The 16,700-nt window shown below is 40.4% G+C and overlaps 1 protein-coding gene across 2 annotated transcripts in view; it reads left to right on the forward strand.

Annotated features, from left to right (window-relative positions):
* Window positions 1–16,700, forward strand: part of ST8SIA6 (ST8 alpha-N-acetyl-neuraminide alpha-2,8-sialyltransferase 6) — a 146,891-nt gene that overhangs the window by 104,811 nt on the left and 25,380 nt on the right. For both annotated transcript variants that reach the window (XM_088844420.1, XM_055424548.2), the window contains one exon: window positions 1,197–1,283. In XM_088844420.1, the coding sequence (XP_088700546.1) occupies window positions 1,197–1,283 (87 nt within the window). The remainder of the gene's footprint in view (window positions 1–1,196; window positions 1,284–16,700) is intronic.

Raw genomic sequence — 16,700 nt, forward strand, 5'->3', positions numbered from 1 at the left:
AAATTTAAAGGGCAAAGGAGTTACTTGGTTGACTACCTTCCCGACCTCTAATAAATATGCCTTTTAGGGGTAAAGTTTGGAGGGAATGCATTGTACTGTGTGGTGTTGGGGAAGATACGTTCCTGACAAGATTCTTTACTGCCTTCCCTACCCACTCATCAACATCTACTCTATCTCTTTATTGCAAAACCTTGATCATAACTGGCAACTAATGACAATGATGAAAGGAAATTTAAGGTTTTTTTTTTTTTTCACTCAAAAGGATATATGTATTTTAACTGATAACCCTTAAAGACTGGAGGCTATTTTATGATTAAAGGAGTTACTGATTAATGATGAAATTTCAGATGGAGGGAGGTCTACCAGGGACTGGGAACTGGCCATACTGTACAACTGTGCCTTAGATTTTTTATACCTAATATACATCTCTTTTAACCTGTCCTAACCTGTATTGGAAGGACTGATGCTAAAGCTGAAACTGCAATACTTTGGCCACCTCATGCGACGAGTTGACCCACTGGAAAAGACTCTGATGCTGGGAAAGGTTGGGGGAGGGAGGAGAAGGGGACGACAGAGAATGCGATGGCTGGATGGCATCACCGACTCTGTGGGCATGAGTTTGAGTGAACTCTGGGAGTTGATGATGGACAGGGAGGCCTGGCGTGCTGTGATTCATGGGGTCGCGGAGAGTCGGACACGACTGAGCGACTGAACTGAACTGAACCTGTTTTATAAATATTCTGTTCAAAATCAAAGGTTAAGATGATTATTTTGGGGAAATGTTTTCCATATATCCCCAGGGAAATCTATCAACTTAGAGTCTGAAAAAGATGATAAACTTTATATTTATGTTAAATGTCTATGAAAGTATATGTATTTGTTAATGAAAAGCTAAGGTGAAATAGCCACAGTTTACATGTGTGAATTGATGTGCTGTCATGGTTGGTTCATAATACTAAACTTGACTTATGATGCATGCAAATTACACATTCCTTGATCAACATAATAATTGTGAATTGCATGCTCCTAGATGTCTTGACATGAGTATGAGGTTTACTTGTTCTATATCACCTTATTTAAGAAAAGATTTAGAGAGCTAGAATGAGTAGATTATAAATATCATTCGATGATTTATATATTCATTTATCAATAAGTGAGATTTTTATTTTCTAATTTCATTGACATTTGACTTTTAGGTATTCAGAGGATGACTATCTTCAGATTATCACAAATATCCAGAGCTGTCCATGGAAACGACAAGTAGAAGAATATGAGAATTTTAGGTAAAAAGTTTTCCCATAAATAATATGAGTTAAAAAATGTTTTGTACATTTTCTCTGTGGCGAGAATAAATGATGTGTTGGGGTTTTTTGTTGCTTGTTTTTTAATTTTGTTTTTGGCTGTTTTGAGTCTTCATTGCTATGCATGGACTTTCTCTACAGTGAGTGGGAGCTACTCACTGAGTTGTGATGCTTGGGCTTCTCATTGCAATGGCTTCTCTTTTTTGGAGCATGGGCTGTAGAGCATAGGCTTAGCAGTTGTGGCACACGGGCTCAGTAGCTGTGGCTCCCAGGCTCTAGAGCACAGGCTTAGTAGTTGTGGTGCACTGGCTTATTTGTGCTGCTGCTTGTGGGATCTTCCTGGACCAGGGGTTGAACCTGAGTCCCCTGCCTTGGCAGGTGGATTTCTAACAACTGAACCACCAGGAAAGTCCCATAATGTGTTGTTAAAAAGAAAAGTAGAAGAAGCCAACTGATAATCAGGAACATTTCCTTCTAAGAATCTCTCATGAGACACAAGGCCCTCTAACCCCATCTTATACATAGAAATTTGTATTTGTAATTATGTTGCTGATGTAATTACAAAAATCTCAAGTTCAAAGAGAAAGTTTCTACTGCACTTTTTATTATTTTAGAGGATTTTGCTGCTTATTTGTACCATTTGTATTTGACATTTATTTATTTATCTTGTAAGGAATTTTGGAAAACATAGAGAAAAATCATCTGTGGTCACATCACTATAGAACAAAAGCCACGTTCCTTTCAGCATATTCCTTTCCAGGTTTTCTCATTAGTTTTTTTAATCTCAGCAACATTCAGAAATATGAGATGCTCCAGGTAATAACCAGGGAAGTATTGTCAGCATGACAGGACCAGGTTATCAGTGGATGATTATATAGCTGTCTGTACTGGCATCACTTGGAGCCTACCCAGACAGAATAAATTATATCAAAACAATATCCTATGGTGGGGGTTGCCTGGGTATTTCTCTGGCACCCCTTCCTCCTCTTAAAGCTGCTCATAAGGTGAAGCCAAGCCAGGTATTGCTGTGTCTGCCTGGGCTACATCGCTCTGCTTTTCTTTGCTTCGCATCAGCACAGGTTTTGTCTTGTGCCAAGTTATGACAATTCAGAAATATGTTCTTATCTTTACTAGTTCCTGTTTTATTGGGTTGGCCAAAAAGTTCATTTGGGTTTTCCTATGACATCATATGGAAAAATCAGAACAAACTTTTTTTTTTTGCCAGCCCAATACTTTAAGTATCAAACTCTTAATAAAGACACTTGGTTTCCCCCTGAGATTCTCTGAAAAGTATGTGCTGCTCACTTCTCTTTGGGGTGGGGAGGCAGCTCTCCTGCTTGTAGGATCCTTCAGTCAGTATATACTGGAGTCATTAGATCAGCTAACTTTGATTCTGGTGCTAATTGAAGATGGCTTGTGGGTAACTCCCATTGGGTGAATGAGAAACTTCTTGATTGACTCAAAGCCAAAAAGGAACATCTTTCTTTCACTGAGTAGACAGAGGGTTGTCATAACTTCCTGGAGGACTCCATTGTTTTTCCTAACTAGCATTTCAGAGTGCGGGATTCCTGTTTAACTATTTAATCCCCAGGACGTTTGATGCTACATTGTCCACTGTAGACAGAAAGTGTCCCCTCAAAAGTCAGATTGAAAACCGAATTTCCAGTGAGATGGTAGAGCTTTTGGGAGGTAGGAGGTGATTGGGTTATGAGGGTGGAGCCCTCATAAATAGGCTTTATGACCTTATAAAAGAGTCCATGAACTGCTGTTTAGCCCCTTCCATCATGTGCGGACACAACAAGAAGACGACTGCCTAAGAACCCCGAAGTGGATTCTCACCAGACTCTGAATTGGCCAACACCGTGATTTTGGACTTCCAACCTCCAGAGCTGTGAGAATAAATTGCTGTTGTTTATAAGCCACCTGGTCTATAGCATTCTGTTATAGAAGCTTAAATGAACTTGGACACAGTCCTACTGAAGACTAGATTTGAAAGATTCTTGTGGCAGGAAGATCAGATAGAAACTGCATAGGCAATTGTAACCTGGTTGATCAAGGTCAGTGAGTAGCAGAAGAGTCTGGTTTTGAGAGACGTTTCTACAAGTGCAGAGTAGGCAAAAAAAGAGAGAGATATTGAACTATTGAGGATCAATCCCAGATAATTAGCTGGAAGTACTAGATGAGTAGTGACATTGACAGTTAATATAGGGGTAAAGGAACTTCCACTTCTGACTGTAAAGTTGATTTAGAGCCAACCTCCTTGAGAATAATACAAGCAAAACAAAGCATACTAAATACCCCATTGAGGCAATGGAGAACTCCCAAGGCAGGAGGAATTTCCAGGACAAAGATCCAGAAGAAGAGAGAAGCTGAAGGAGAAGAGACCTGCCTTTGAAGCTACTTTTCCTCACAAGGAACTTGCTAGTTGCAAAAGCAAAAGCATGGGGGAGAGGCAGAAACAATGAGCAGTGCTTCCTGCAAACCCTAGAGAAGACCAGTTTTCTTCACAACTGAAGCTCGGTTGAAGTCATTTCCATCCTCACTTGGACTTAGATCTGCCATTAGCCTAGATGGCTGATAAAAACAAAATAATCCTGGGGCATAATTTAATCCAGTGGTCTTCAACCTTTTTGGCACCAGGGACTGATTTTTGTGGAAGACAATTTTCCACAGACTAGGGTGGGGGGCTGGTTTCAGGATGATTCAAGTGCATTACATTTATTGTGCACTTTATTTCTATTATTATTACACTGTAATATATAATGAAATAATTATACAGTTGTCACTTACCACTCACTTATCAGTGAGGTGTTAATGTGAGTCTGCAAGCAGTTGATTTATTATGGTCTCTGTGCAAATGTCTCTGCTAATGATAACCTGCATTTGCAGCCTCTCCCCGGCACTAGCACCACCGTGTCAGCTCCACCTCAGATCACCAGGAATTAGATTCTCATATAGAGCCGACAACCTAGATCTCTCCCATGGGCAGTTCTGAGTAGGGTTCGTCCTCCTAAGAGAATCTAATGCCACTGCTGATCTGACATGAGGCAGAGCTCAGGCAGTAATGTGAGCGATGGGGAGCAGTTGTAAATGCAGAGGAGGCTTCATTCGCTCACCCACTGTTCACCTCCTCCTGTGTGGCCCAGTTCCTGACAGGCCATAGACCGGTCCTGGGGACTCCTGATTTAATTCATTGAGGGCCTCAGTTGGAACAAAAAGATTGAGGAAGGACCAGTGTGCTCTCTCTTAAGGAGAAGACTCATCTTCTCCTTCACCATTAGCCTTGAGACTCCTACTGGGACATACACCATTGGCTCCCTTAGTTCCTGGCCTTTGGGTGTGGACTGGAACTACACCACTGGTTTCCTGAACCTCCAGCTTGCAGACAGCCTGTCATGGGACTTCTCAGTCTCCGTAATCATGCGAGCCAACCCCTCATAATAAATGTTCTTTCTACATATCTATAGAAGAAAAATAATCCACACTGGAAGAAGATGACCTCATTATGAGCCTTGAATGATCCCTGCCAGTTGTTAGTCACAATGTCTAGCTCAATGAAAAAGAGATTTCTTGGGACTACCTGTTGGTTCAGTGGTTAAGACTCTGCATTTCTACTTCAGGGGGCATAGGTTTGATCCCTGGCCAGAGAACTAAGACCCCGAATGCCTCATGGTCCAGCTCAAAGAAAAACTTTCTTTTAATTTAAAGAAGAGAATTCTTTTTAAAGGTTTTTCCTTCTTTTCTGTGTGTGTGTATGTGCACACTAAAAATCAAGAATCTCTTCAAATTCAAAGCTGTATTAAAGAAACTAGCACAAATGATGACGGATAGATTCTGTATAGCTGGATGGTATGCAGATAGACTGGCCATTTTCCCCTTAGAACTGACTCGATATAAAAAGTGCATCCATAACCATGATGGCTACCCAGTGGTCTCTCTATCTTTCAGGGCCAATTTAAGTAAACATCTGGGACTATAATACTAGCTGTTTGTTTCTTGTCACTCAAGAGAACATCATGGTGACATTTATTTATTTATTTGAATATTTATTATATCAAAATGTTATTTTTATGGGCATATTTGTAAATTACATAAACCCTCAACAGAAATCTGTGCCATTAAATTATAATAAACCATTCACTTTCCTCAATTTTTACTGATATAGCTTGCCAAATCTGGAGAGTTTCTGGCTTATTTATAAAACTGGCATTATAGAAATGTCCCCTATTATTATAGTTGTCAAGTGGCTAAATACTTTTCTATTTTATTTATTTATAGCAATTTATACCAAATTGAAGAAAAGTGAAAGGTGGTAATATTCTTTTAGCAGGAATAACAAAAGTTACACTAAACTGTGAGAAATATGAGCAAGTGAATATATTCTAAATCCAGCTGTAGCCTGATTGTTGAAACTCCCAACAGTTGAAACTCCCAACAGTTGAAACCTAGGAGCTATTGAAGATTATGGGATTTTTGTGGTCACAGGATCTCAAAATCAGAGAGCTTTTATAAGTGTTTATAAAATGAATGTGCTACTTGCTAGTAGAGGGCATGCATTTTATTTATCAATAAATATTTGTTTGGGGTTTGCCAACCAAGGTCCGTCTAGTCAAGGCAATGGTTTTTCCCGTGGTCATGTATGGATGTGAGAGTTGGACTGTGAAGAAAGCTGATCGCCGAAGAATCGATGCTTTTGAACTGTGGTGTTGGAGAAGACTCTTGAGAGTCCCTTATACTGCAAGGAGATCCAACCAGTCCATTCTAAAGGAGATCAATCCTGGATGTTCATTGGAGGGACTGATGCTAAAGCTGAAACTCCAATACTTTGGCCACCTCATGAGACGAGTTGACTCACTGGAAAAGACTCTGATGCTGGGAAAGGTTGGGGGCGGGAGGAGAAGGGGACGACAGAGAATGAGATGGCTGGATGGCATCACCGACTCTGTGGACATGAGTTTGAGTGTACTCCGGGAGTTGGTGATGGACAGGGAGGCCTGGCGTGCTGTGATTCATGGGGTCGCGGAGAGTCGGACACGACTGAGCGACTGAACTGAACTGAACTGACTGATGTCAAATAACAGGCTTAAACCTGATACAGTGTCAGGCACAAAGTAGAACCTTAATGAATATGTATTAAATAAATGGATGCATGAAAACAAGCAACAAGATATAAGGTTTTCTTACTGACTTCAAGGAAATTGTAAACCATTTGGAGAGACAAGAAATAAAAGTGAACGTGTGTGCTCAGGTGCTCAGCCATGTCTGACTCTTTTTGACCCCATGGGCTATAGCCCATCAGGCTCCTCTGTCCATGGGATTTCCCAGGGAAGAATACTGGGGTAGATTGCGATTTCCTACTACAGGGCATCTTCCTGCTCTAGGGATTGAACCCGAGTCTCCTGCATTGCAGGCGGATTCTTTACCGGCGTACCATCTGAGAAACCCCAACAGTGTGACTATTTATGATTTAATGTAAAAATGTGTGATGTATAGCTAGTGCTGGTGTTTGTCTTTCAGTTGTATCTGACTCTTTGTGACCCCATGGACTGTAGCCCATCAGATTTCTCTGTCTATGGAATTTTCCAGGCAAGAATACTGGAGTGGGTAGGTATTCCCTTCTTCAGGGGTTCTTCCCAACCCAAGGCTAGAACCCAGGTCTCTTTCATTGCAGGCAGATTCTTTACCATCTGAGGTACATGGGAAGCCTGAGTGATGTATACAGATACTACAGTAGTGAAGGGAAAAAATACTCAAGAAAAAAGAAAATCTCAGCCCTCTTTTTTCTTCCTTCGCATATAATTTCATTTGCAAATAGCTGTACGAAATTAAGAAAGTCCATGTCTTCCCTGGTGGCTCAGATAGTAAAGAGTGTGCCTGCAATGCCAGAGACCTAGGTTCAATCCCTGGGTTGGAAAGATCCCCTGGAGAGGGAAATGGCAACCCACTCCAGTATTCTTGCCTCGAGAACCCCATGGACAGAAGAGCCTGGTGGGCTATAGTCCATGGGCTCACAAAGAGTCAGACATGACTGAGCGATTAACACTTTCACTTTCAAGAATGTCAAGCTGTCTGCCTTCTGCTTTTAAAATCATTTATCAATTTTCATATTACAATTATTTCCCCCAAGCATAAGTTGGTACACGTATAATTTGCATAAAATTTAACCTGGATTTCAGTTTAAGAAATTATAGATGGTTTCCAATATACAGTGGTTTGACATAACAATTTTTTGATTTAATGATGGTGCACATTCAATATGCATCCATTAAAGACAACTTCACATTTTGAATTTTGGTCTTTTCTGTGGTGTCTGAGGACAGAGGGAACAAAACCTTCCCACTGCACTGAGAAGGTATTTTGAGATTGAAGATTGAGGCAGGTAGCTCCATATAATCAGTGGATCCATTTATTATGGTGGCTCAGAGGTTAAAGCGTCTGCCTATAATGCGGGAGACCCAGGTTCGATCCCTGGGTCAGGAAGATCCCCTGGAGAAGGAAATGGTAACCCACTCCAGTATTGTCACCTGGAGAATCCCATGGACGGAGAAGCCTGGTAGGCTACAGTCCACGGGGTCGCAAAGAGTCGGACACGACTGAGCGACTGAACGGAACGGAACGGAACTTACTTACAGAGTAGAATCAGGTGGATGGTGACCCAGAGCTGTACTTCACATCTCGAGGGGCCATTGTGACAATTGTATAGTTAACTTAGGGTGTAGGGGAATGTGCTTGCAGGCAGTGGGTGCATTCCTAAGTCAAGATTTATGATGGAGAGCTAGTCTCATGCTGCTGCTAAATTGCTTCAGTCGCAACCCCATAGATGGCAGCCCTGTCCCTGGGATTCTCCAGGTAAGAACACTGGAGTGGGTTGCCATTTCCTCTCCAATGCATGAAAGTGAAAAGTGAAAATGAAGTCGCTCAGTCATGTCCAACTCTTAGCGACCCCATGGACTGCAACCTACCAGGCTCCTCCATCCATAGGATTTTCCAGGCCAGAGTACTGGGAGCCAGGAATATATTAGCAAAGGTCTTTATCAAGAAATTCAGATTCTAGGTCAGAAGATCACCCAGAGGAGGAAACTGCAATCCATTCTAGTATTCTTCCCTGTTAGCTCAGCTGGTAAATAATCTACCTGTAATGTAGGAGATCCCAGTTCAATTCCTGGGTTGGGAAGATCTGCTGGAGACCCTAGGGACAGGCTGCCCACTCCAGTATTCTTGGGCTTCCCTGGTGACTCAGCTGGTGAAGAATCCGCCTGCAATGTGGGAGACCTGGGTTCAATCCCTGGGTTGGAAAATCCCATGGAGAGGGGAATGGCTACCCACTCCAGTATTCTGCCTGGAAATTCCATGGACTGTATATTCCAAGGACTGTATAGTCCCTGGGGTTGCAAAGACTCGGACACAACTGAGTGACTTTAACTTGAGAAGGCAATGGCACCCCACTCCACTACTCTTGCCTGGAAAATCCCATGGATGGAGGAGCCTGGTAGGCTGCAGTCCGTGGGGTCGCTAAGGGTTGGACACGACTGAGTTACTTCACTTTCACTTTTCACTTTCACACATTGGAGAAGGAAATGGCAACCCACTCCAGTGTTCCTTCCTGGAGAATCCCAGGGACGGGGGAGCCTGGTGGGCTGCCGTCTGTGGAGTCGCACAGAGTCGGACACGGCTGAAGTGACTTAGCAGCAGCAGTATTCTTGCCTGGAAAATTCCATGGATGGAGGAACCTGGCAGGCAACAAATCCATGAGACTGCACAGGGCTGGACATGACTGAGTGACTCTAACTTTCACTAGGATTCTTGCCTGGAAAATTCCATAGATGGAGAAACCTGGCAGCCAACAATCCATGAGGCCACAAAGGGTTGGACATGACTGAGCGACTGAGCACAGCATCCCTTTAATGATTAACTTTTAGCAGAAGCAATAGAATACAAATATTAAAGTAAAAGAAACAGATCCAATATGGAGTCAGATGTGTTCCTCCCTCTGACAGTAACATTGAAATACTCCCTACTCCTTGTTCTCTACTTCCTCTGCTTCACCCCTGAAAACTATTTTGTGAAGCTCCGGAAAGCAGGTTTTATCCTAGCAGATTTTTGAGCTTCAATAATCAGTCTTAGATTCCCTAGGTAATTCCCTATGCACGATAATTACTGCATTAGCTTTCAGGAATCGTTTTCTAACTTAAAAGAACTGTGTTCATTTGTGTAATCATTTACAAAAAGCTAACAGTTACACAAGCAACAGTGCTTAATTTTCATTTTACTTTAGCTTTTTTCCCCCCAGAAATCATCATATGATTATTTTGGTTTTGGTTTCTTTTGGATCCTCTAACACTATTTAATTTCTTTAGACATCGCTGTTTCATAGACATGAGCTTGAATCCAGAAAATGACTGAATATTATCAATCACATATTTACTGAAAACTTAGTGGCAGAAAATGGTGCTATTAGAAAAATGCATGTGTTTAAGATTCATGCAAATGAGATGCCTTTCAAATTACTTGTAAAACAGGTATTTTGTGCTTGATTACTTTGTTATAGATAACTATTACATGGTAGCAATTTTATTAAATTATCCCCTCAGGTTTGGTTAGATTAAAATTTTGTGAAAATAACTTTGTCTTTCTCTGTGTTGACTATATAAGAAAAGATTTCATGGCTGTCTCAGATTCATTGATATCTCTAAAATAACAGCCAGGGTGTTGCTTTAGTTTTTATTTGGACTCCATTGAAAAAGTACAGTGTTAAACCAAAGAAATATATAGACTACATATCACATATGCTAATTTTTATGTATTTTTGGCTGCACTCCGTGGGTTGTGGGATCTTAGTTCCCCAACCAGGAATTAACCCAAGGCAATGGCAGTGAAAGTGCTGAGTCCCAACCACTAGACCACTGGGGAATTCCTTTATATATGTTAGTTTTTTTACCACATGATGCTTACATATTTGAAATGGTACCATTTCATGATTTATCTCTGTGAAAGGGCATAAATACTGCAAATAAATAGATGGATACGTTAATATTTTTCAAATCATAAAACTGAGCAGCCAAACTTACTTGAGCCAACAAAGTTTTCAACTATTTTCTGAAATATGACTCAAAAAGCAATAATCGTGGTTTGATTTTGGTTAGTATTTGATGAGTTTATGCTTTTTTTCCCCCCAGTTAACAGTTAACGTTATTATGTCCCAGGAGTTTTGTTTTGTAGCACTGATATCTTAGAGAGAAGCAAAAGTCATCTCTATCAGAGGCTTCTTTTGATTATACAAAACCATATTCACTTTTTCTGAACCTCTGTTCTCTTCCTCCTCATAACCTTTAAATACCTGCTGCTTATGATTCATACAGGGTAACTCTGATGATGCCTCAGAGCAATACATATTTTTTAAAAATTTAAGATGTTTGTACTTTATGATAGATGTTTTGGGTCAGTTTCAGATTGAAAAAGCTTCTTTCCCTCATTTCCTCTGCCTTGACACCATTTTTCAGTGTTAATATCCTGTCATATCATTTTCTATTTGTCATGCCATGCAGTCTGCCTGTGCATTTAAGGAAGCAACAAAACCACACCATGTCATTACACCTGCCGTATTTAATAATAGAAACTGGCTGTTGCACATTTAGGGACTAGTTCCTCTCAGTCTTCAGAATATAGACTTTGCCATAGAAATACATCAAACCACATAGGATTAATTCATCTTCTAGATTTTATTTCAAAAATGTATTTCCTAATTTGTACTTGGTATTGCCCATATTGCTTTATGCTCCTAGATCAGAGAGCAATATGGTATGGTCAATACTGTTGGGCGAGTGTATAATTTCCTCGGTTCTGTCTCATTGCAACAAAAATTTGAAGCAATGGACTGACCAGTGTTACAATCCCATGCAGTTTCCTTGGATGGACCAGTGTGACAGCTCTGTGTTACATCTCAGTTTTATTTAGAAAGCAAAGAAAAGACATACTCGAGGCATGAGGGTGGGCCAACCCGTGTGAAGACGTGAAGAGAAGAGAAGCACCCAGCCCAATTTTGGCTCTTTTTATATGTTTTTTTCTCCTCACCTGAGCCTGCCCTATGTAAATTGGGCTAGCTCGGAGGGCTGTTTGTTTTACCTGAGGTTCTCACTCTGTTCTCCGACCTTCCTTTGTTCTATTTTCACAGGTTCTTCCCTTTGTCTTTTAGCCACCGCCATTTTGGACTCCTTTTTCCTATTCTAACAGCCTAACAATACCAAGTACAACTTAGGAAATATATTTTTGAAATAAAATCTAGAAGATGAATGGATCCCATGTGTTTGACGCATTTCTATAGTAAAGTCTATATTCTGAAGACTCTGCTCCTTGGTATAGTCCTTCATTGGTACATTACATTGTTTGTTTAACTGCTTTGGGTCTTAGTTGCAGCATCTGGGATCTTTTAGCTGCAGGGAGTGAGCTTCTCTCTAGTTGAGGTGTGCAGACCTAGTTGCCCTGTGGCATGTGGGATTTTAGTTCCTCGACCAGGGATTGAACCTGTGTCCCCCGCATTGGAATGCAGATTCTTAACTACAGACCACCAGGGAAGTCTCCATTACATTGTTTAAACACTGATGCAATGTCTCTGTATATAGGGAGATCTTTCTCCAGTATTTCAGCATTATCTCCTTCACTTCTGAGTTAACATTTCAATGGAGTTCCTGTCCTGTGCTTTGACCGTCAGTCTTTCACATTTTATTTACCCTGGTTTTCTTATATTCTACTCAGATAGTTTAGCTGGTCTTTCATAAAAGTCAAAATATCAGTGTACACATACAAGGGAAAAAGTCATCTGAGATGCAGACAAAATTCGGTCTTTATTCGTTCTCTTCCCCAGCCTGAAACCTGTGTTATTCCTATTGTGAACAGAGAATCACATACCCTCTTAGGTTTTCCTCTGGCTGCAAGTTATAAAGCAGAACTTTGAGTGGGTTGAGGTAAAGCTAAAATTGTGAAGTATGTAAAATGTTCATTTATTGTATTTTTCATATATGTATATTTCAAAATGTATTTAACATGTAAGTCAGGGGCAGATGCATGGACTTCTCTCCACCCACTTTTTGGATCTTCTATAAATTATCCCAGTTTCTTCCTCATTTCTCTCTTGCTTCTGTACATGGGATGTCAAGTTTCCATGTTCCCAAATGTTTTCTCCCATATTCTTCCTCAAAACTCCACTTTTTCTGTGCTAGATCATCCCCGCTAGGGGATGTACTAATTCATGTTATGATGTGAATGGTGAATGGGCTGGTTTTTCTGAACCATACCTCCCATTCTGTTTCTAACTGGATTCATTAAGGAGAGTCACCAATATCTGATTTACTAACTCTAAATGTCTAGGCGATTACACCTTCCTGTCAGAGAGAGTCAGAAATTTGTGTGATTAGTATCAAGAATTAACCTTAGTCAGGGATGGCCATCAAATTTTCCATCCTAACTTTCAGTGTGATCCCTACCTGATAATCCCACAAACTAACATCAGATCCCCTCCTAGTTGCTGGAATTTCTCTCTTTATTCTGGGAGGCTAGTTCAAGCTCACAGGTGGTTCTGTCTTAATTTAGAAAGAGGCATATTGCTAAAAAGAGATAGTGTTTATTTGAAGCCCTTAATTCTTCTGATCTCTTGAACTAACATGGAACGTTTCCATGCCTTTTGAAGCCCTGTAAATCACTGGAATTCTTAGATCATTATATTCTTTATTCCAATTTATTTTTTAAGTGTGAAACATGCATTCATTATGAGCCAGTTGATTCTAAAATCATGGCATTTTGACATGCTATTTTTGTTTTAAAACTTGATTTAATTTATTTGTTTGGCTTCATTAGGTCTCAGTTGTAGCACATGGAATCTTTGTTGCATAATGTGGGATCTTTCGTTGTGACACGTGGGTTCAGTTGCCCCACAGCGTGTGGGATCCTAGTTCCCTGACCAGGCATCTAACCTGCGTCCCCTGCTTTGCAACGCACATTCTTAACCACTGGACCACCATGGAAATCTGTGACATGGCATCTTGATTTGAGGGGGTTTTTTAAATAGTTTTATTTATTTTGACTGTGCTGAGTCTTCATTGCTATGTGTGAGCTTTCGCTAGCTGCAGCAAGTGAGGGCTGCTCTCTAGTGTCAGTGCATAGATTTCTCATTGCAGTGACTTCTCTGGTTGTGGAGCACGGGCTCTCTATGGTGCTCGGGCTTCAGATAGTTCACTAGCTCTCTTTTGGATCATTGCAATGACCTTTACTCTGATGATCATTCACCATACTGGTACTCTTCTCATCCATCCTCTTTACAATGCCTGGATTGCTTTTTTAAAAAATTTTATTGGTGTGTAGTAGATTTACAATGTTGTTAGTTTCAGGTGTACAGCAAGGTGATTCAATTATACATGTACATATATTCATCCTTTTTCAGATTCTTTACCTATATAAGTTATTACAGATTATTGAGTAGAGTTTCCTGTGCTAGAAGTCCTTATTAGTTATCTATTTTGTAGATAGTAGTGTGTGTATGTTAATCCCAAACTCCTAATTTATCCCTTTGCCCTCTACGTTTCCCCTTTGGTAACTATAGGTTTGTTTCAAAATCTGTGAGTCTGTTTCTATATCATAAATAAGTTCATTTGTGTCATTTTTAAAAATTAGATTCCACATATAAGTGATATTATATGATATTTGTCTTTGTCTAACTTGACTTCACTTAGTTTGGTAATTTCTGGGTCCATCCATGTTGCTGCAAATGATACTGTTTCATTGTTTTTTTATATAGGTATGGAAATTGGGTGACAATCTGGTCGCAATTCACTTCCACCGCATCTATCCCTGCCCCAACCTATTTGGAATCCATTGAGTTTTTTTTTAAAAAAAAAAAACAACATTCAAAGCTGAAACTAAATTCAACCTTAAGGCCCTATGTTGCCTGGCTGCTACCTACTTCTTTGGCCTCACCTCACTCCATGCTCCCCTTGGCTCCTTTTGCTTCATTGTGTTGGTTTTCAGCTTCATCAAATGTCCGATTCCTGCTTCAGCCACAGCCCCAAAAGCTCTGTCCCTTCGGCCTCCCCCACACCCCTGTTGACATGCACTAATCTTCCAGATCCCAAATCCGTCATCTCTGCCCAGGAAGGCCTTCCCCACACCCTCACATGAAGTCATTGCTGCTGTCCTGTGACACGTTTCTCCTTCAGAATGCTATCACAAGTATGGATTTCCATTTTGTGTGTGAAAATGTTTTCAGAGGGACAGTAGTCTTTTTTTTTTTAATTTTTTTCTGTTTATTTGTTCCATCCAAGATATAAAACATAGATCACTTAAAAAATGATTTAGTGAATATTATGGAATTATGCAGTTATTTTTTTTCTTTCTGATTAGACTTTTTTTTCTCTCTCTCTTTTTTTTAATTGGAGGCTAATTATTTTACAATATTATATTGGTTGGTTTTGCCATATATTGACATGAATCCTCCCCGGGTGTACATGAGTTCCCCTTCCTGAACCCCCCTCCCACCTCCCTCCTCCCTTTATCCTCCCTCTGGGTCATCCCCGCACACCAGCCCCGAACATCCTGTAACATGCATCGACCCTGAACTGGTGATTCGTTTCACATATGACAACATACATGTTTCAATGCCATTCTCAGGATCTTATTTCCCTGTCCAGGGATTGAACCTAGCTGTCAGTCTACCAGGGGCTAGAGACTGGAGGCAAAGTTCCCTGATTCTTACCCCATTTGAAAGCAAAAATGTTTCAAGGAGGAAAAAACTGCAAAACAATTTATTATTAGAGACACAGCACAACATATGGGAGAGCACACAGAAAAACAAGTTTATTTATGTATGTCAAAAGCAGGGCAGAAATACATACCTGGAGAGGAGTGCAAAAGTCCTGAATGAGGAGCACAGAAGCTAAATAGAAATACACACCCAGAGAGAAAGGGTATGGGCAGCCTCCCTAATGAGGAGGAGCACATAAAGAGATAATTTAAATCACTTCCATAGGGCTGTCTTTCTGGGTCTTTGTTTACATTTGGCCAATTATCATGTTTTTTTCTTCTGAATTGTCCTCCTTGGACCCTCCCCAACATGCATGTGCATCTTTTTACTAATATGAATCCCACTAGTATTATTATTATCATTCATTTAATATCATTTCCCTAGCTTGCAATTAATATTTTATTGAAAATAATTTATACCCTTGAATCTGCAATAAATACAGCAAGCTATGAGTAGCAGCAAAGCTGTTTCAGGTTCAGTCCTCTGCCTGGAGAGATGTGTAAACATTTGGAAGTCCCACTTTTGCCTCTGTGATGCATTTTCTTGGGATTATACCATCCATTTGATAAGAACAAGCACTTTCTATTCTGCGTGTTCTACTAGAACTTTCTTTGATCATTTCATGTTGGGAAATGGATTATAGGACAGAAAATACTAGGCTTCAGGTTTCTAGGTTGGAATCTTTCTCTGCATTAATTGCAGTAGAAAGGACTTACCTTTATAGGAACCATCTTTGGCATGTCCCTCCTTTTCAAGAAGGCTGGTCAAATCGTGTTTGTGACACACTCTGAGGTCCAACAAGGAATGACTGAGTTGCCTAAAATTAACCAGCCTATGGAGGCAGAGCACAGAGTTCTGCATTCCATTCTTTACCCAAATTATTTACAACTCCCCCCCACTATTGGCCCCTGGGGATGAAATAAAGGGCTGGCAAGTTTAGGGTAAGATGGGTAATTCTTATCCCTTGAGCAAAGCCTGAGGGCAGATAAAAAGTTGGGGTGTGGAGATAACCAGAGGCCAAAATGCAGTACTAGGGTGCAATCTCAAAAAAAAAACCAGAATGATCTGTGTTTGTTTCCAAGGCAACCCATTCAGTATCACAGTAATCCAAGTCTATGCCCCAACCACTAATGCTGAAGAAGCTGAAGTTGAATGGTTCTGTGAAGAAGAAGACCTACAAGACCTTCTAGAACTAACACCCAAAACAATAACAGGAAAATTGGCCTTGGAGTACAAAATGAAAATTGGCCTTGGAGTACAAAATGAAGCAGGACGAAGGCTAACAAGAGTTTTGTCAATAGAATGCACTGGTCATAGCAAACACCCTCTTCCAACAACACAAGAGACAACTCTGCACATGGACATCACCAGCTGGTCAACACTAAAATCAGATTGATTATATTCTTTGCAGCCAAAGATGGAGAAGCTCTATACAGTCAGAAAAACAAGACTGGGAACTGACTGTGGCTCAGATTGCTAAATTCAGACTTAAATTGAAGAAAGTAGGGAAAACCACTAGACCATCCAGGTATGACCTAAATTAAATCCCTTATGATTATACATTGGAAGTGACTAGTAGATTCAAGGGATTCGATCTGATCCAAAGAGTG

Source organism: Moschus berezovskii, chromosome 15 (assembly GCF_049115385.1).
Source record: "Moschus berezovskii isolate FMDL1 chromosome 15, NW_MosBer_1.0, whole genome shotgun sequence".
Lineage (NCBI taxonomy): Eukaryota > Metazoa > Chordata > Mammalia > Artiodactyla > Moschidae > Moschus > Moschus berezovskii.